Source organism: Pseudopipra pipra, chromosome 13, assembly GCF_036250125.1.
Source record: "Pseudopipra pipra isolate bDixPip1 chromosome 13, bDixPip1.hap1, whole genome shotgun sequence".
Classification (NCBI taxonomy): domain Eukaryota; kingdom Metazoa; phylum Chordata; class Aves; order Passeriformes; family Pipridae; genus Pseudopipra; species Pseudopipra pipra.
The window spans coordinates 13,462,037-13,483,384 of record NC_087561.1 but is presented as its reverse complement, the minus strand read 5'-3'; the positions used below and the strand labels follow the sequence as shown (position 1 = coordinate 13,483,384).

The 21,348-nt window shown below is 35.9% G+C and overlaps 1 protein-coding gene across 6 annotated transcripts in view; it reads left to right on the top strand.

Moving 5' to 3' along the window:
- Nucleotides 1–21,348, top strand: part of DIAPH2 (diaphanous related formin 2) — a 199,554-nt gene that overhangs the window by 131,348 nt on the left and 46,858 nt on the right. For 5 of the 6 annotated variants that reach the window (XM_064670108.1, XM_064670109.1, XM_064670106.1 and 2 more), the window contains one exon: nt 9,766–9,861. In XM_064670108.1, coding sequence (XP_064526178.1) covers nt 9,766–9,861 — 96 coding nt within the window. Of the gene's footprint in view, nt 1–9,765; nt 9,862–10,964; nt 11,231–21,348 lie in introns of those variants that run through there. The other variant, XM_064670111.1, reaches the window with a different exon arrangement.

Genomic DNA, 21,348 nt, shown 5'->3' with positions numbered 1-21,348 from the left:
GCATTTGACTAATCTTTAATATCTCTCACCTCACCCACTGAAAAAAAAGTCCATAGTAATATGGACAGGCCCTTTTCTGTGAGTGGGAAAGAGCCACCTAAATATCCCCTCATCACCCTTCCCTCTGCCAGTGTGCTTCAAGATACAGTGAGAGAGGCTATTTAAACTACCACTTAAGACAATGTGAGCCAATATGTTTTATTAGCTGTTACAAAGTGTGAAAAGCTCACTTAGATTCTGTTGTCAGTGAACTGGTCTGTGTTTAAGGGCTGTAGCTCTCCCAACTCTTTAACTGCCTTAGCTCAGTAGAGGAGAACATATGTGTCTCCATCCCTTAACTTTTTAAACAAGTGAGGAGCAGACCACAGCTGACAGTGGCACAGATACCTCAGTACACTTGATAGCATTTTTTCGTCATGAAAGACTTTTCTTATCAACAGATAAAACTAAAGTTTAGTTTTGCATTGTAGCCTCTTTCACTGAAAATGCAGATATGTGAATAACTGTACAAGGCCCAATGCACCAAAACTGCCATTTAAATGACCGATGTTTCTAAACCTGGGACACCAAATTAGTAAATTAGTTTAATACTTCTAAATTTTTTTTCCACTTTCTAAATATATTTAATTATCCATTTTGCATAGTACAACTCTAGTGCCATGGTAGTAGGAGGGAGATATATTCATCCCCACTGTATTCTATGACATTGATATTCAATTGACTTATTTGCCAAGTAACTAATTTTTTTCTTAATGCATCTTCTTCTGTGTGCTCATTCCTGCTTATATAAATAGTTTGTAAATTTGTCTAAGTGAATGTGACACAGAAGACTTAGAGGAAGGAGGCAGATGTCCTCTCAAGCTGTCATTTTGACAAGGTGATTTTCACCCAAAGGGGTGTTTCAGCCTAACCCTCTTTCAGCTATTTCTCTAGCTGTGTCTTCAAGAATAACATTTTAACATATTGCTACAGCCTTTGAGGTCAGAGCAATAGCGTTCCTACATTTTCCAGCCTTTTAGTGTGTAGTTCTGTAATAAGTTTTTGGGGTTTTTTTGTTACCTGGCCATTCAGTGACAACTTTTTTTGAGGCCACTGGAGAATCCAGATTCGGTTAGATTAGTTATAATTAAATGTTAGAATTAATACCAGTTTCTTGATGTAATTGCAAGAAATTCAGTGTGGCCAGAATCAAGAATTGCCCTGAATAATAGCCAGTGATGAAGTAACCTCAGAGCTGCCACAATTTTGAAGACTGGTTTACTTAATTTGGTGGTTTTGTGCTTTGTATAACTGAGATGCCGCATAAATACTACATGTAAACTGATAAATATTCCAAAATATGTAAAGATTAATGTAAAAATCTTGAAAAACTCTGTAAAAATCACAATTCAAAAAAGGTATCAAAATTGTCAGCATTAGGTGAGTTTCGCCAAGAGAAGTAAATTGTTACATTGTCATGGAACTCTATTTACTTGAATTAATGTTTTTCAGAATAAATTTTAAATTATTTATATATATATATATATAATATTGATTTAAAACTACCCCTTAAAATAATTTATTGTGAGATTTGTTGCTTAATATTATAACTTCCATTTTAAAGATTTTTATTATTAATGCATATTTCCCGTTATGTTGTGCCTGCACCTCCCTTCCTGTGAGCTGGGGTGCAGTCAAAACCAGAGCAAGACATTCCAGCACCTGTTGGACTCTGTTCTGCTGCTCCCCCTCCTCAGGTGTAGCTGTAGGGCTCGGGAATATTTGGTGTTGTTTTCAGTCTGCTTTTATTGACACATCTTTGTTATATTTCCCAGACTAGTAAAGTATTTCTGTGTGCCAGGATTCCTGGTGAAGTATTGGAGGAATAGAAAGATTTAAGTTCCTTACCCACACTCCTTAAGTTTCACAGTTCAAATCATGAACTATTCTTTCTCATTGTGGGAGATGAATTCTGAGGAAAAGTCCTTTATGACTTCTACCTGATTAAACATCTGCAAAATCCTTGCAGCATTGCTTCCCTGTGCATATCTGAACCACAGAGAGAAAAGAAGAACGGGGGAGAGCTTTCTGGGAGCTGAAAAGTGTCAAACAGCAATTCTGATGCAAATGTTATTTAATCAGAAACAGTTTTGCTCTTCATTATATCTGATTACTATGCCAATTAAAATCACCTTTTAACTACCAGTATTAGGATAAAAGATAGAATGAGCTTCCTCAGTCCCAATTAGTATTGAATTAATTGTTTTGAAGACATATTAACATTCTTTCCTAATGAGATGAAGATAATGGAAGTGAAGTTCTGTGCTAGTGGTTGATGGATATTCCTACTTTCCCTTTTCAAGTGCCCTTATATAAGAATTCATATGCTATTTACTCAGACTGATATGTTCTAGTATGAGCAGTAATTCTGCTGGGTTTCCTTCAAGTGTTGTTCCACTTGAACTGACTGGTGCAGGATATAATTCCAGAGATTACTTTTGCTACACTTTCCTAATGATTCTATGCTTTTCTGGTTGGTTTGTCTTCCTTCCAAGTCCTTTAGCACAGACAGAAATCCATACTAAGTTTATTATGAGTTACATAACATTTTGCAAGTGTCTCAGCCTTGATCATTTGGATTCACATATTGGCTGGTGATTGCATGGGGTACCTGGTGTGGTAAAACCTGGGGCTTATGTACCTTTTAAAGATTATTAGTTTATGGTGCTGGATGTCAATGAGGCAAGTGTTACAATTCCTTTGGGAAGTCATTGTTTTTCATAATTATGTCAATGGTCTGTTTGAATTCACTGCACACTTCCTGAAAGCTAATGCTGACAGAAGACCTTGGGTAGAACTTGATTACAGGTATTGTACCTTATCCTTAAGTATCATATGACCATTTTTCTTTCTCTTTTTTTTTTTTTTTTTGAGCTGCACAATCTTTCCCTTCCCACATAGAGGCAATCTCTTCCCATTTGTTCCTCAGTAATCCATGTTGCAGCCTATTTTAAGTGTAGTGCAAGTCATCCTTGTGAGGGGCAGCAGCCTGGGCAGGATGAGGCCCCAGGGACGATGCGGAGGAGTTTCAATTAAGCCCGTTCCTGCCAAAGCAGACCTTGACCACCCTGATATTTTCTGAAAATGAAAAGGTGTGTGCATTTCAAAAATTGTTTTCAATAACCTGCCAGTGCAACAAAGCAGGTTTTTTTTTCCTTTTATTAACTTCATGTAAGCCTGAGATCAGGTTATCATAAACAATATGCTTAATTGGTCCATAAGCGAGGATTTGCCTTGTTTTTTGCAAACTGACGTGAGATAGAGGTTCACTTATCAGTCATCCTGTCCTAACTTCTTCGTCTTTAATTAAGAAGTAAATAAGAGTCATGAGACACCACTCTAGTGCAAACTGCCGAGGAAGACTGCTTCCTGGAGATATTTATTATGCATGCAAAATGAATTTAGCAAATGAATAAAATGCAAATAGATGAGGCGAACACAAAAACACGTTTTCTGGAAAGGCACTGAAAGCTGACCTTTTTAAGTGAATATATTGCAATTAAAAATTCTGGTACTGGTTATGAATAAAAAGTCTTGTTTAAAAGTTTCTACAGGACACACATTGGACTTTGAAAAGTGCTTAAAAGTTTAAAGCAAAACAGGGTAGTGCAAGGTGTGAATAGATTTGAAACCCTTTGGAGAAGCAGGCAGGCAGTGTTTGTTACTTAAAATGGTATTTGACTGGGCTCTTTCAGTAAGGGCATAAGTTTATGAAAAATATCCTGTAAAGTTCCTGTAAACTTTTGCTGAAATAGCTGTGCAATACTGACGCTGTCTATTAACTTGGATTAGTTTGCAATTAGTATATCTGTAATAATGAGTAGATGATGTTTTGCAAGTGCATATGGAAAATACTAGATAATAGAAGTGCACCAGCAAAATATGTGGGTATTCCTGTAGTAATCAGTGCAGACAATAAAAAGGGAGGGCAGCAAAGCACTCCAGAAACAAGAGCATGTTTCCAGGGCCTGTCATAGCTGTGAATCTGCACTGAGGAAACCAAATATCTATGAGATGGATCATGTTTTGGATGCATGGGCTGAGCTCTGTGGCTTCAAGTGAAGTGCCATTTCTGTAGTTCTAAGTCATTCAAGTAATTTAAAAAGCCCAAGCTCTTTTAGTGTTTCCTTTTGCCATCAGTAGTGCTACCCCAGTCCTTATATTTCACTTAAGAACAGTATTTATTGGGAATTTTTAACGTTCTAGTTTCCTCTAATCTCCTTTCTAGTGCAAACTGAAAAAGCAGTCCTGAGAAACTCTGCTAGAAGACCTTTTTTCCTATGTTTTTAGAGAAGATGATATGCTAAAGGCTGAGGTAAAGCTTTGTGCTATGGAGGTCACAAAAAAACTGGAATTGATCTCTCCAAGTGTCTAATTCTTTAATTTCAATCTATATCAGAAAGTTGTGGTTCTGAATCCCTTCTCTAGAGTGCTGTTGAAGAAGGTTAAGGGCCTATTTTTAGGACAATTTGATGCAATTGTTTAGAGGAGAGAAACTCCTGTAATATTGAAATCATCAGTTGGCCACTCCCACAGAAGCAAGTTCAAGAATTCTTACTGAATTAAACCAGAAGTTCAGTATTCCCATCTTTATGTAGTCTATGAGAGAGCTCTGATTCTATGAATATTTATTATCCATGGTTCGGGTTAGTCCCCAATCAGAGCATCAGCACATGTTTTCTAGTGTGAACTGTCAGTGCTGCTCCTTTAACTGCAGGAATGGTTCTTAAAGCCTCACAGGCTACGAGTGACTGAATGTATTTCCGTTTTCAACATGAACTTTTTGTAATAGTTGTTTCTAAAAAATTAATACAAGGCCTGTCTTGGCTCAGCTGTAGCTTTTGTCACTCCTCAGGTTAACAAAAGAATGATCCTTTACCTGTGTATTTTTTGTCAACTTCAATTTTCATTTTAATCATGTGGGTTATAAATAGATCAGAACATTATTTTGCATTTAATATTAGGGTGTGGGAATGTTGGGGTCTCTTTTTGAGGTTTAGATGAGATTTGTCAGAAAGTGATAAAGTAATGTAATACTGACAAAAAAGGATTCTAAATCTAACTTAAGGGTCATATTTCATAAGGAGCCAGCAGTGACAACCAAGGGAAATATTTTATCTTCATCTCCATGTTGAAATGGTTCCTCTGTTTCAGGGAAACTCTTGAAACAGAAAATGGCTACAGAAGCAGGTGAAAGATTGTGTTTGCTCTGTGAAAAATAAGATAAAGTAAACATTCTTCATCATTTGCTGGTGTTTGTTTTCTCCCTTTAACAACACTGTCCTCATGGTTAATTTAGCAATGTACAGATTGTGCTAAAATAAATTGCCTACCTTTGCTGCAGAATCTTAGTTCTACATCTATGTCAGGTATAGTCATGATGCAGTCCAGGGGCAGGCTGTTGAAATAATTATTTTTAAAAATGGAGATACTTTAATCCCTCTGCTGTGTTCCAGAGGCAGGTTAAATATATACTCTATATACTTATTTGTGTTGGGTAAAAGACTTGATGTGCTTTATCTCTGGACTGTGGTAACTGCCTGAGTTGGTTTTATGTGAATTCTCATACAGTGGATACAAGTTATCACACCAGTCAGATGGTAATTCAGCCTTGTTTCTTTGGTCACCTCTTTATATTGGAGCTCTTGGTCATTCCCTGTTGAAGAGCTCCTGGCTTGCCCCTCAAGTTACACATATTTGTTGTATTATTTAATTTGATTTTATTCTTCCAAATCTTATGTATGTTCTGATCTTATCCTCCAAAATGTTAGTATTTCCTATTTGTATGTTGTGATGGCCAATCCACTGATGAGGTTTTCAGAAAAAAGATCTGATAAGCTCTCAGTTGTTCAAGCTTTGTATCTATAAACAGCCCTTTGTTGTTACTTAGCCAGATATTTTGCTAATGACCATCTTTTCACCTTCCACTAATAAATTAAGCAACCATTATATCAAATACTGAACACCAGATAAATGAGAGAGAAATTTTCTAGAAATTTTCTGCCAAATGAAGTGCAGGATATTGTGTTAACAGAAATTATAAACTGTAAATTTAGTCTAGTATCTGTGGCAGAGCTATAGTGTCATAGTCTTGTGTTCTGCTGTATTCAAAACTTGTTTGAAGCATCTTTTATGCTACTGGCCAAAGACTATCATACTGATTTGTTCTCCAGCTGAGGTTTTGGTATTTTTCTTACAAATTCTACATTTGGTGTTCTCAAATAGTAGCAGTAGGTATTTGGTCATTTCAATGGCCTGTTAATCTCTATAATTAAAAATAGAGATTTGCCATTTGCTTCCACATCAGCTGAGAGGACTTTATATAAGCTGATTTGTCATTACTCATCTGTGGTCATGTATCTATCTTGTCTTTGTTCCAAGGGGTTGTGCTGCTGACGTGCATTAATGTTGAAGTGAAAAGTTCAGCCAGTATCCATCTCTAGCAGTAGTCACTGTTCTGTTTGTAATCACTCCCCACCCTTTTACACATCCAAATCTTCAGTCTCTGATTTAATTTCCTATGGTTTATCAGGGGTCTCCTTTTTGAAATTGGCAGTACAGTTCTAGAGCACTAATGTTTAGAGTCGTATTTAACACAAAACTCTGACCACAGATACTAAACACTTAATAAGACCAATTCATCTAAAGTCTGTTGTTAGTTATAAAAGTCAAGTGTAAAATCCAGAGTATCGCCCTTATGCACAGCAAATTTGTTTATAGACTGACTATATGACTGTTCCTCAGCATTTATAAGCAGATGGATCTTATGCCAATTTTTTCTATATACACTTTCACCTTAATGCACACTAAGTCCTATTTCTTTTTCCCTTCTTCTGTTCTGTTTCCTACAACTGGTCAAAAATTATGAAAAGCTGAGGTGTCTTGATATTAAGATTCCCTTCTCATCTCAAATATGCCTTTATTTGTTCATTGCATCGTATTTTTTTTTCTTTGTCTGTGCCTCAGCTTGCTTGGGGCTCTCCAGCAGTGTAAGAAGCAATAATAATGTTCTTTGGAAGAAGAAAAACTATTTTTGTCTTTATCATTAAAAGTGGCCAAAATCTGTTGACTAACACTGGTCTAAATTATGGGACCTGCAAGAGGACAAGTATTTCTGTAATCTCCCAAAAACTCACCCATTTTCAAAACAGACTAAACCAAATCTGCAGTAGAATATTAGTGTAAAATCCAAATTAAAACAAATGGGGCTTGTAGTTAACATGTCAATTAATGATTAAGAATTCTTTTGCCTTTTCAGCCCTGTTTAATACCTATAGAGAATCTGGCTCTTTGCTAAGGCTAATCAAAGCAAATTGCCAATTTTTTTGCTTGTGTGCACACATATGCTCTCTCTTAATTGCTTGGGGCTTACTTGAAAAGACACAAGGAGGAAGAAAATTACTTGTTCCAGGTGAAACTCTTGTCCTTGTGTACAATGAAAGATATCTAAAAGAGGAATAATGATTATGTATTTTATTTCTGCTGACAGGAATGTTGGAAATAAGTTTTTTTCATTTTGAAACTTCTGGCAGTTTTTATCTTTTTTTCTGGTTTGTGTCTACAAGTTGCTGCAGGTAGTATAAAAATAGGCAAATAGGAGATGGTAATATGCAAAGAACAGCAGAAAGAACTGTGGGGGAAAGACTGAAATTTCTGTTGAATTTTATTTATGAATTTTGATGAAGGCTCGCTGAAAATGCAGTTCTTTGTCCAGTTCCCATTTAATCATCTGACAGCTTTGATTAAGACGCAGTGCTGTGATCAGACCTAATGTGAATTTTACTTTGAGAAGTTAAAAATCCCATCACTGTGTTCTACAGCTTCCTTAATACATGTGCCTTTATAATGTGCATTTTGGTATCCCAAAAATAGGGTGGGTTTTGGCAGTTGCAGTAATTAGCAGGTAGAGCAGCAGACTCAGCAAAAAAGAAGTGGAAGACTGCATAAACATTCATGAAGTATTGAAGGATTTTTGTCTTTTAATAAACTGCCAACTCTTAACTTTTAATGAGGATCGAACAATATTGTTTTTCTACACATAAAATATTCGAACATATTAACTAGTTCTGTGCTTTGCAGTCACATTCATTAAATGTTTCAGACCAACTTGATGTGTATTAGTTTGGACAAAGTGTATTCACAGACCTTTGATTTTGAAAATAAATTTAATACAAGGACAACAGCAAATCAATGAATAAGCATGTGTAGGATAAGAAGCACAAAACAAAATAATTATATTGTACAGTTTAAACAAAATTTTGGCTTTGTATGTGAGTGTGAATTAAGAGAAGCTAATTTACTTATTTATTTTGCAGGAGCATAGTTGTTCAAGACTTTTAGATGGAATGCAATTAAAACTGGTATTTCAGAGTCTTTTGCTGGTTACTGCACTTGCACTGCTCCCTTTCATCTTACTCTGGGGAGAACTTTATGTATGTGTTCTATAGTGTATATATAATGGTTTAAGTTACATTGATGTATAATTTAAGTTCATCATGTAGTTATACTGATGATCATCATGTAGAAATTTGAACCAAGTACTGTTTTAGGATTGGCATACTCTTTTATCAGCTCTGGATTTAGTCTAATAAACCTAAATGTAATAGAGAACCAGGACAAAATAGCTTATTCATTAATAAGCTGCTTTTAAACTTGAACATTTGAGAGCTTGAATGTGCATTTAACCTCCTACACTTTGTGTGAGTCAGAAGTTTTTTGCCATAATGTAATTTTTTTGCATAAAGTAATGATCTTCCCACTTTGTGATGGGGAAATTTATATTAACTTGAAGTCTGAGAGATGTGAATAAAATGTCCACCTACCTGCTGAGTCTAGCCTATATTTTAGTTCTGGGTTATAACATAGATACGAGAACGGAAAGAGACATTCATCAATAGTTTTGTAACATTGCAGTTCTTTGACCTCTATTTCTCATGCTGCTGAATGCTGCTATCAACTGTTATTAGCAGATTGAAATGCAAAAGAATTTTAAGGCTGAAATATATAAAAAGAAGTAATTTTTCTACTCAGATTTCTGTAATGCACCATAAAGTCCAGCAATTTAAAGGCTGCAGGTTGGCTTGGCTATGAAAAAAAGCAGAAGAAAAAATTTAGCAGAAGTAAAATTCAGCTTTTAAGAAATTTTACGCTGCATGATTCTCCCCTCTTTGTTCTTGAATATTGCTTGAACATCATCCATGGTTTGAGGTTAGGTGTGTAGTATATGGCATACATTGTATAGGTAATTTTTTTTCCAAGGATTTAGTGAATCATGAGGTTGGGAGGCAGCATATAAAATATTCACCGTGCTACGATATTGAACTTCCTGCCATTCAGTGTCATCAGATTTTCCATGTGCATTGATTAAATCAAAAAGAGATGACCTGTTTCCACTTCAGCAAAGTCTTAAAATATTTTAGCGGTGAAGCAGCAGTCATTCACCAGCAGCTGTCTATCTACAAGCTGAAGATGTCATCAATAATGCAGAAGATAACATCTCCAAGTTGAAAGAACAGTAGGATTGGCATCAATTTTGCTTAATAGAGCATCATACACCAACTAGACAGTGATACCTGAAGCACTGACAGCATCCATTACCTTAAAATGTGTATGTCTCTTACTCGGAAGCATTATGTAAACTTGACAACATTTCTACTTTTTTTTTTCTTTCTCAAGTGTCTGATTTCAGTTGCACTGGGATTAATATGATTTTTCTGCTCTTCTCAGAGGGTGATGAGACAGGAGTGATGGACAGTCTGCTGGAGGCCTTGCAGTCAGGAGCAGCATTCAGAGATCGCAGGAAACGAACACCAAGACCACAAGGTAAGAGGATGCTTTCTGTAAACTTTTACTTATAAACCAAGTGGGCTAAAGTTGCTTTGCAAAGTTTTACCAGCAGTTTTCACTGAAACCCATGGGGCTGCTGTTGGGCATTGAGCTACTGTGAAAACTCAGCGTGCCCTTTGTGATTGTGGATTGTTAACTTGTAGGTCTATCTTCAGGTAACTGTGTGCTCCAAGGTATGACAAGCACTCCTGTTGTGTTTGAAATGGTATTTAAATATTACTGCACAAAGTATGTTTGTCTTAATTTTTCAAACTGTAAGTATGATTAATTTATTGTAGGTGGTGCCATGAAAAATATCAGCTTCTTAACGAATTCTTAAAAAATTCAAGTGCTTAGCTGACTGTCATTTTCAAGCTCTGGTCTTAGATATGTTCTGGTTTGGTAGGAAGTTACAGTATTTTCAGTCTTAAAAGTAAAATTACATTAAGATGGCTTCACTTTCCTGTGGAAGACAATTGTATTGTACTGAATTTAGTTTGGTTTACTGAGCAATTGCTTCTTCCTGCAAGGTTGATTTTGAGAAAATTTGAGAGGAAGTTAAGCAATTGCAGAATTTCCTCTGTTCACTTCTCTGCTTATGATATGCCAGTGGCACACAGTTTGTGAAATGCATTTTGTCTACATTTACTTTTCACCAAAGCTCATGGTAGTATACAGTCTTTTGCAATTTTTCTTTTAAAATATGTCTTACAGTAAAAAAAATACAGTCTTAAAAATCTACATTTGAAGTTATTTGGCATAAAATCAAAAGCTTGTGTTGGATATGTGTTTCCAAAGGTTTGGCAAAAGGGAGTTATCTTATAAATAAGCTGTGTTTATCCATCTAATCCTGAGTGAGCTGGGGTTAGATTCCTGTTGGCTGATGATTTATTTTTTTTAGAGGAACAGAAGAGTAAAGGCAAATTCTAGTACCCTCTTTAGCTAGCCAAGATAGTGCATAATTATTTTTAATTTGCCATATGCATGATCTTATGGAAAAAAAAAATTAAAAAAAAGCTTCTTAATTTGTTCATACTAAGAAGTGAATTCTGCTACAGTTCCAATATCATTCTTAATTCAGAGCTTGTTTCTGCTCTCAGATCAGACGTGAAACAACTCCTCGATCAAAATATGGTTTTTTCCATATCTTGAGAAATATCATTGTGAGAGATGGTTTGTCTGTGCTGGGACATGAGGAGAGATTTGTCACCAAGTGGTGAAAAAGAAAAGCTTCCCAGGGACCAGAGGAGATTGCACAAAGTCTGCTGCAGCTGAGAAAACCAAGAAGATGATTGAACCTGAGTCCAAAACCAGTGACTCCTGCAAGGATAGGGGACAGAGCTAATTAAAAATCCCTTTCATTGCCCTTCTGGTTTATGTAGTTACTTTGACTTCTGTGTTTGAAATTTCATTGATATTCAGTTGATATTCCAGTGGGGTCTGACTTTTAATTTTAAGGAGCTGATTGACTTTGGGGAACTTACTGTGAGAGAAGGATGAGGTCATCCATTTCCCAGCTCTGGCCACCCATAAGTCTCCTATAAGTGAAGAAGACCATTATGTAAAATTGTCGAGAGTAGCTTAAAATTAAGCAAAGAGGCAATAAATGTAAGTCCTAGTCAAGTATCTGATTTAAGTTTTTATATAAATCTTCTCATGTGCTTTAGGCACATACATGACATCTAATCAGTAACTTGTTTACACACCAGAAGATGTTTGAAAATGTGGCTTTTCTTCAGATTTCTAAGCAGTGAACTATAGCATTAAACAGCAGGGACCATTTTTACAAATTTCCACATCTCTTCTTCCAAAATGGAAGCATCAGTGGCAGTTTCCTCATTGTGCCATCAGTAGAGTCTGAATATTCAGCAGAGTTTCATCCAGTGAGATTTTAGTAAACAGTTCACTCCAAGCCTCCTTGGGTTCAATAGAAGAAAGAAAAAGCAAATAAAAGCTATGGAAAGAAGAGGATGGGGGATTTCCAGGCTTCCTGGGTCACATGGTTGCAAATGGTATGGTACTGACTATAAGTAGTGCAAAATGTAGGAGTTTTCTGTAAGTTATTAAGAGCTTTCTGCACTCCCTCTGTGACCAGCTTGAATTCAGAGCACACATGGGGGGGAAAATAAGAGAAAAGAAAGGTGCTGCTGTTTCCAAAGTTACACTTGTCCAGTAAAATTTTGAGCTTTAACTTGTCTTGGTTTAACCATAATAGTCTGAGAAGAAAAATTCTTGTTTTCTGCCTGTTTGGACACTGATCTAATTTTTCTGTGTCAGCTATGGCTGGTAGTTTAGTTATGATCAAAAACAACTTCTGCTTGCTTAATTTGGAAGTTTTGTTAATTACTTGGTAACAGGTGGCCCCCACAGAAAGACAAAAAACCCCAATCAAACAAACCCCAAAACCCTAAAAACACCCCACAAACAGGAAAACTATAGCCAAAAATGAAAATTTGGCTTTTGTTGTGTTTTCTTCCAGTGTTGTCACAAAGTAGATTTCAAGGAGCAAACTGTAGTATCACTCCTAGTGGCATTTTTGATCAGTTTAGGTCAAAACCCATTACCCTTCAGAAAAACCCCCTGTGCAATGGCATATGTTCCCTGCTAGCTTCAGGTGAGTGGGTTGGACCTAGGAGGGATTAATTAATTTGAATAACAGAGCTCCAAGTACTATAGACTGACAACTAGCCCAGAAGAGTATCATTCTACCAGACACCTGCTCAATTAGCCTGTTTTACAGAGGTCAGTGCTGGACCTTGTAGAATATATTTGTGCCATGTCTTTAAAATGTTTTAAGGTTCAGAGACTGACTGGGTGAGAGGTGGAGACAGGGAGTGGTGCTCCGTTCATGTGGAGTGGCCACACTGCACAGGGGGGACTACTCAATGTTACAGTTTTCCTGCTGGGTAAAAAAAAAAAAAAGAAATGGTTAGTTTGGAAAAATAAATCTCCTTTGAAATATGTTTAGCTGCATTATGTTTGTTTGCTAAGCCTGTAAATTTAAAACTACACATTAAGAGTTGCATTACAACCATGGACTTCTCCAGTAAAAGTTGTTTTGTTATCAGGTTGTGGAAGTAAAAATAAAAAAAGTCCTGTCCCCTTCCCCTAGTTTTTCGTTTCATTGTACTCCTGTGCATTCTTTCTCATGTAGATTTTTCAATGTGCTAAAAGTTGATGTGGTTTCTCTCTCCTAAGCTTATTCCTGTATCTTTATTATTTCTAGCTACTGGATTTTAAGTAGAGAGATTGTCCTTTCAGTAGATTGCTTATAGAGGCTGTACAATAATAATTAGAAATAAATTTCTAGAAGTGTTTCCTTCTCTTCCAAAAATATACTTGGGTTTTGCAAGTTTGCCAATATTGGCATAATAAAGAACAGTATTAGGTGGCATTTATCACAGGGTATCTCTTTAAAATGTTCATCCAGCATTACTGTTGCACAATTATCCCTGCCCTTTTTTTTGGCCTTGGGATATGGAATTATTAAAAGAAGACCAATTCAGGAATATTTTCTCTCTAAATTAGTTTAAACAAATTTCTACATAGAGCTAACTATTCTGTTAGGGTTCTTTCTGTTAAGCTTTTTTTTTGCCATGGAATTTAATTTCTTTAAGCCATGTTAATAACTAGTACCCTCTCCCATATATCCAAACTATCACAACCACAGTGATACCATGTACAATGATTTCTGCGGGTTTTCACTACTGGGAATGCTTTTAAAAAGTAGATACATATTACAGTGAAGTTCATCAGAATTCTAATAAAAAGGTTATGTTTTTATAGACAGAGCTATTCTTAAAATGAAGGCTTTCTCGTCTACCTTGCTAAACTAATTTTACCTTTGCATTGGTTATATTAAATAAAATCTTTAGAATTAGTTAGGTTTCTAAGTCCACAATCCTTGTTTTCTAAACCACATTCACATATAAATGTTCAAAGAGTTTCTGCTTTACTGAAAGCATTGTGAGTCATTTTGTGACAGTTGTGTAAATAAGCTGATTTTTCACACTACCTCTGAATTGATGAGAATATTATCAGTGTTAAAATGCAAAAATGTGGTAGGTGCACTTGATTTGTGCTCAGTTAAAATGATGTGAGTGACCTTGTTTGGTGTCTTTCAGATTAACATTGTCATCACCTTTAGCATTAAGTATCTGTTATGAAGTTGGAAATATCCATAATGGACTATAAAAATGTTAGACTCAAGTTTAAAAATCAGTATGTATGTTAAAGTATTTCTTCATCTTTTCAGGTATTTTTTCTTTGAGAAGCTTAGTATTTAAAAGCATGTTTGCTACTTCAGTTGTGTAGTGAAGGGGTTTTGCTTACAGTCAGGTATTGTGGACTAATGAGACTTACACATGTGATCCAAGTGCTTCAAAATTACCACATCTCTAATAGCAAGAGCTAAACAAGGATCACCAATAATAAACTTACTCATTTTGCTGTCACAGCATTATTGTGAGATTTAAGTTTGCTTTTATTTCTAAATATAAATATGAGTACCATTCAAATCAAGTTTCAGCAAATTACCTTGGTCCAGAGAGCTCCATAAACAGTCCCAAAGCTATTTAAAAATAGGTATTTGTGGTATAATCTATTTTTACTGTGTATGCATTTTGGCTTATGGTTTTTGTAATTAAAGGAGTAGTGTTAGATAATATATTTTTGGTAGCTCAGCATGAAAGAAACAGCTGTAGAATGTGGAGGTTTTGCTTGACACTGGAAGGTGTCTCCCCATGACAGGGGGGATTGGAACTAGATGATTTTTAAGGCCTCTTTCAACCCAAACCATTCTATGATTGTATGACATTCCAGAGGAATTCCACTTACAGGCAGGATGAAGGAGAAGTGGTAAAAAAACAACTAAAATAAACTTTAGCCTCCAGCCTGCTTAGACTGGATTCTCCAGGTTTTTTGATGGACAACACCTCTGAGCATGCAAGGAATGAAGAGGCTCTGGAAACACCTCATGAGCCAATAACAGGATGAACATAAAGACAGAAATTCAAGAATTCCATGCATTTGCATAATTGCTTTCACCTCTATTGGTTTGTTACCCTTCTCTGAAGCAAGTGCTGAAGATTGACTAGTTGTCTTTAAAATTGATTTTCTGAACTTGGTATGCTGGAGACTGTTCACATGTTGACACAGAGCATGTAAAGTGTTTATGAATGTTTAGTAAACAAGACAGATAAGTGAAATTGAGAACTCTGGACTTTGTATATATTGCTGCTGCTTTGTCTGACAAATTCTAAGTTTTTATTTGCAATTTAATTTTTTTTCCAAGACTTTCCAAGAATTTTACTTGACTAAATGAAAATATGCCATTAAATGACAAAGCCATATGCACATTCTGGAAAAAAAAAATAAGTTGGTGCTAGCTAAATGTAACTATCTACCTCTGAGTTTGTCATTCATCTAAAGCTTTTAATAACTTACATAAGCTAAAGAGAGTTATGTACCCCTTGCTTTTATTAGCTCAAGTGCTTCAAAATGCATTTCAGCATTTCAGTGTAGTATGAAAAGTTTTCCTTGTAAGTTCTTCCAGAACAGTGCTATGTAAAATTGTACACTGAAATTATCGGAACATTTTTCAAGTTTTAGCATTTTAAAAAATCAACACTGGTGTTACTTTGCTCATCAAATTGTCCTAATGTCCAAAAATAGAAAGTTCTAAATTTTGTGCATATATTTGTGCACATTGTCCATTAATGATGATAAGAATTACATGGAAGTGCTGAGGATTGTTCTGCAGCCTCATGGCATTTGGAAGGTACATCGTGTAACATCTGACCATGTGCCAGCCAGGTGCAGGACTGTGCCAGGTTCTTCAGACCTTGAAGCTGAGTGTTATATTTATTTATTTAGAGTTGGTTTTGTGTCATCACAGGACCCTGCAGGTACCCAGGGCAGCTGTAGAGGTCGTACAGATTATATATTATGGAGTTTTCTGAGAAGAGTTGACTTGGCACAGTTTCTTCCGAACCTACTGAAATGCCTTAGAATTCCAAAAGCCTTTTTGAATATCCTATGCCATCAAATGGAGTTTTAGAAATAAAACCAAGCTTTTCTGAGAATCTGGGAATTCTTCATCAGCCTCTGGAAAAGAGTAATCCAGGAGGAGGCTGCCAAGGGTACCTGGTAGAATTTTGTATGAGTTGGAAGTCACCCACCATTCTGAATTTATTTATTTTTTAATTCACACTGAATCTGAAAACTGTTCTATTTTAATGAGGTATGTCCTGCTAGATGGTAAGGCCTACCTTTCCAGAGATTGATAGCTGAGTTTGGGCTACATCTTTATGCAGTAGCTGAAGTTAGAGAAACTTCTTTTGCACACAGAGAAAGGATATTCATGCATTAATTTACCAACTACATGAGTAGTAATGAACGATATGCAAGGCTAACTTAATTTGCATTTGGCCATTTGAATTTTCTTTGTCAGTGCTGACACTGTTATCATGCAATTATTGAGAAACACTTCTATTGGAAAAATTTTCTCCCACAGTACTGTTTACTGAGGTAAAGCACATTGGCTTTAATATTTTAATATATATACATAATGAATGGAAAGGAAAGAGATGAAAATCACTGTTGCAGTGTATGACTTGGCAGAGGATTAATTTAGCTGACATTAGGTCCAAATGGTTATTTTGTAGATAGGGAGGCTTTCTCTTCCATCGTGTTCTGGGCACACAGTGTAGAATTGACAGTCCTCTGACCTCAGCATGGAGAGACCATCCCAGGGTTCCTGTGAAGGGTTGTCATCTGAACTGTAAGAACTTAATTAGTTTCCTTCCTGCAAAGACAATATTTACCCTCTGGGTTATGATGTAACAGAGCAAATCATGAAAATTCTAATTTTCTTATTGCATTAGCAGGAGAAAATAAGATTCTCTGTTCAACACACCCAAAGTAATAGTGTTTAGTTACAAAGTACTGATATCATCTTAGCAGTATGTACATATTAATGGTCAGGCAGTTATGTGCCTGTAATTTCATGTGTTTGTGAGAAGCCAGAATCTCAGTTGGTGTATGTTGCATTAACTCATTTTACTTTCCTGATGTTTTTAGTTTAATAATCTGTGACAGGATAAATTAAAGATCTAAGACAAGTAGAGGCTAGCACTCCCTGTTGGAGAAAGTGGCTAAAAAAATTTCTAAAAGTAAAAGACAAGCTCTGCAATGAGAAATTAATTAAGAAGACACTGCACAGTGTAACCTGCTAACCTTACTTTTTATATTTTTATTTTTAATACTCTCCTCTCTATTTACTTTTACGTTTTAAGTTCATGATTCTGAAAAAAGAAAAACTTAGAAAGTCAAGGTGACTTGCAGGTGCTTTACCATCTTTGTCTTAAACACTTTCTCCAGCAATTTGTTTGTGCACTTTTACAGTTCTTTATCTGAAGTGCTTTTGCCCTGAAATCAGTCTTATTTTTCTACTGCAGTCGGATCTCAGTGTTTTAAACTTGTTGCCTGGGGGCGAGTTTGTTAACAGCAGCCTAATGGATTCCTGCCCCACCCCTCCGTGTTTTATTTTGCAGTCGAACAAGAGGGAAAATTGATGGTATTAGTCTGTATTTATTGTGTTGTCTTTCTGCAAATCTGAAAGCTCTGTACAGAAGTGGGCACTGCTCCCCCTTCCACCCTTTAACAGCTGAGAAAACCAGTGCCCACAGTTCTGCCCTCTTTCAGAACCAGCAATGATGCTGAAAAGGCAATCTTGCCCTGGCAGTACTTTTTATTTTACAGCTGTAGTAAATTCAGTGATTCAGTTTCGCTTTGTGGCTGGCCCAAACCTTTATTTGACTCCAGAGGGTCTGTTCTTCATGCCCCAAGCTGTGCATAAGTCCAGACAGCGTAAGTGCAGGCAGGAGTGTGTGAGCAGCCAGCCAGGCTGAGGCCAGGCAGTGACCAGTGAGTTTGCTGAACACTCTTCAGATCTGGCTGAGGCACAGCTGATCCCAACCCACTGGGGATCTTTGGAGACTCTGAAACACTCCACTAACTGTGTTGGCTTCTGAGTGACCTGCCGTGGAGCCAAAAGCAAGTCCATCTGTCTGCAGAAGACCCAATAGAAATTTATTTTATTTTCCTTTCTGAAGGAGTTAAAAAAAAAAGGCATTCAGTGGTGTCCTTTTTAATTTCTCTTCTAGGAATCCTGAAGTTCAGGGCTTAGCATGAAATGATGCATTATAATTACAGTGGGACTAGCAAAATGTCTCTGCAGTATTCCTAGTTTAATGCATTTTGTATACAGAAATACCTTGAAAGAGAAAAGTTGAAATAGTCAAACCAGACAGAAGTGTGTCGTTCTCAGCTCTCCAGGGTAACATTCAAACTATGACTCGTGTTGAGGGACAGATTTTTTAGCTAGGACAAGGGGTAATGGTTTGAAACTAAAAGAGGGTGGATTTAGGGTTATAAACACTTGTCTGTCAATATTTTATTTCATTCACTAACTCCTGTAATTCTCATTTAGCTTATTTTTTACAGAAGAACGTTTCTAGACAAACATGAGTAATTTCTGATGGAAATACACTGTGAGTTTTACACTGGTCAAATTTCAATATTCCTATTAAGATTTTCATGCAAAAGAGTAATTTCTAATGTATTTTTAGCATACTGTGGTGAATGATTGCAAATACAAGATCAAAGAATGCAAGTCAATGATGAGCAACAGAAAATATTATGAAACATAAAAATTCCCTGTGAAAAGTAGAGTAGTTTAGCTGAGGAAGCAAACTAGCCTTAATTAGAGTTATAGATAAGATTTTATATGATCTGTGTTATTTTTTCTATGCTTTAACTTCTGCTGTTGTTATGATGTTCGTTAGAGGCATGCTACCCTAAACCATAGTTTGATCTTCAGAGCCTATTACAAGTGGAAAATTTTACCAATTTTGTGGTATAGATTTTGTAATATCAGCTCGTCCTGTACTCGATTGCTTTTATGCTTGTAGGAATTTTGGAGGAGATAATTTTAGGAAGGTATTTTATGTATTGGCAGGTTGTTGGCTGGTTTTACCCTACGGTTTTTTGCATCTTTCTGCGAAGGATCTCTGGCCACTTATTCATAATATATTGGCCTTAAAAGACTGCAGGTCTGACTTTGCATGGCAATGCACTTTGTCAGGTTACATTTCCCACTGTTGTGCTGCAGGCAATTTTCAATTTCAGGAACCATAGTGAGACCTGGTCAATCATCATTTTAAACACAATTTCATGTTGGTATCTCCATTACATTCCTGAAATTGCAGCACAGGTGGTTCATCTAATTATTGCACCTTATTGCCTCAATGTAATGTAGCTGAGCTGTTACATTTGTAATGTATGTAGTTCCAAAATTGCTCTCACATCCTAAAAACTACCCATGCTGGTTAATTATAGGACATTGGTATTACTAGATTGCTTCAGTTTGAATGCTATTATATTTTAAAGAGTGCTACAATTAGGGTGAAGTTATTTTTCATGATGACTAAAAGCAGATGTGAGATATTTATCATCTACGTTAATAATAATTCTAATAGTCATCAATTTTGAGTAACTAATTTCAAATCCTAGAATTACCTTTATTCTGTAAGAACAAGACAGGGACCTTGAAAGAATTAGTTTGATTTAGTTGTCTTCAAAACATGCTGCAGAAGCTAACCTGTGATATGATTTGTTGTGTTTGTCTCAGTGGATCTCTGCACTTTGCACACTTGATTTCTTTTTTTGAGGAAAAAGCGACATAGTCTATAAGATTTTGTGACAACATTATAACCAATATATCTATCAGTGTGTGCATTAGCTCATCCTCTTTTACCCTCTCGTGAAAGTATATAACATCATAATATTGTTATTTAAAACCCATATACATACTGTACAGTGTCTTCCAGATGGATGTCTAAATATAACAGATACTGGGCTTCTTCATTAGATCTACATTATATTCACTTTTCATTTTCTCTGCGATTTCTGTATTTTTTCTTCCATTTTTTGTTGCATTAGGTATTTCTTCTCTTGTTGAAGAGGGTTCTATTTAAGTAATTTTAAGTTGGGTATATAAAATTGTACAACAGTGTCTGTGTGCTTGTAATTCCATGGATATATTACTTGAGCGGGATGTCAGCCTTCCTGCATTTTTTCCTACAAATTTAAGTTACAAATTGAAATGGACATATCACACTGAAATGGGGAAAATGTTCAGTTATTGTGAGGATGTTTTGGTTGGTTTTTTTTTTTTCTTTTTAAAGGGAACAGATTTCTAAAATAACGTAATAGAAAAAAACCCTGTATGTTATTGGCAGCATTCCTGCAGGAGTTAAATCTCCCTCAGGTGTTTACAGGGAGGTTTTTTTGGAGGCCTTGGAACTACAGGGAGATCATTGGCTTACAAGACAATGCCCAAGGTAAAACTTCAGCTCCCCACTTACCGGGGACATGTGAAGGCTCCTGGGCTGGCAGTTGCCTGGGTCAGTGGTGGGAGCTGTCAGTCACACTGAGCTGACAAGAGAATGGATTGGCCTTGTTTGTTTCCTTGGTAAAAGAGAGAGGGAGAAATAATTGAGGGGATACAGCATTTTTTTGTTCCATGATCAAATTATATTGTCAGCTTGTGTAACTTTAAGTTCTGTAAGAATTATGGGCAAAATAGAATTGGTTGGAGGATTCTAAAGAGCTTTGTGACTTCTTAGAGCATAATTTGTCTTTGAGAATGAAACCAAATTTCATCATTACTGGGGGGTGATTAAAATCCAGCAAGATGTTGGATCAACAATTTGGAAATTAATGAATTATTTTCTTACAAAAAACCAAACCAAAACAAACCTAGATCTGATGATTCACTCCTGAAAAAATATCTTATCACTTGTCAGACATTCCAAATATGCTTTACAATTTTTTTACTTGTAAAATCTGTTCATTACAAAATGAATTTGACAAAAACATATTTTTAAGTCTTCTTTATTAGACTGAAAACCTTAAAGGGAGATTTACTAGAAGTTTCATCTTTTCTCCTAATGAATAACCACTCTGAAGGAAGCTAGAATTATGTTTATGGAGTCTTTTGAATATTTATTTACTGTTGAAATAATATGAAGACTATTACTAAGGAATATACATCTCAAAAAAAGATATCTCTTCACTGAAGGCAATAATGATTTTGTTTTAAAGCAGTAGCAACTTATTACCTAAGTGAACAGAGTATGAATCTATTTCTGAGTTGTGCTTAAACTTCTTAGGAAAATCTTTTAAAATTTGTTGTTAAAGAATTGGAAAGTTTTGTAGCACTGAGGGGAGAAAATTTAGGAGTATGTATGAGCTTTTAAAAAACTGGTTTAGCAGTTTTCTGGAATTGCATTTATGCTAAATCTCTTATTGTTAGAAAAGTAGTTGAAAGGATGAAACATTCAAAGACAAAGCAATGGAACATAAAACCTGAAGAGAAATTGTTTTTCATTGTATGGAGATGCAGTCCAAGGTCTGCAAAAA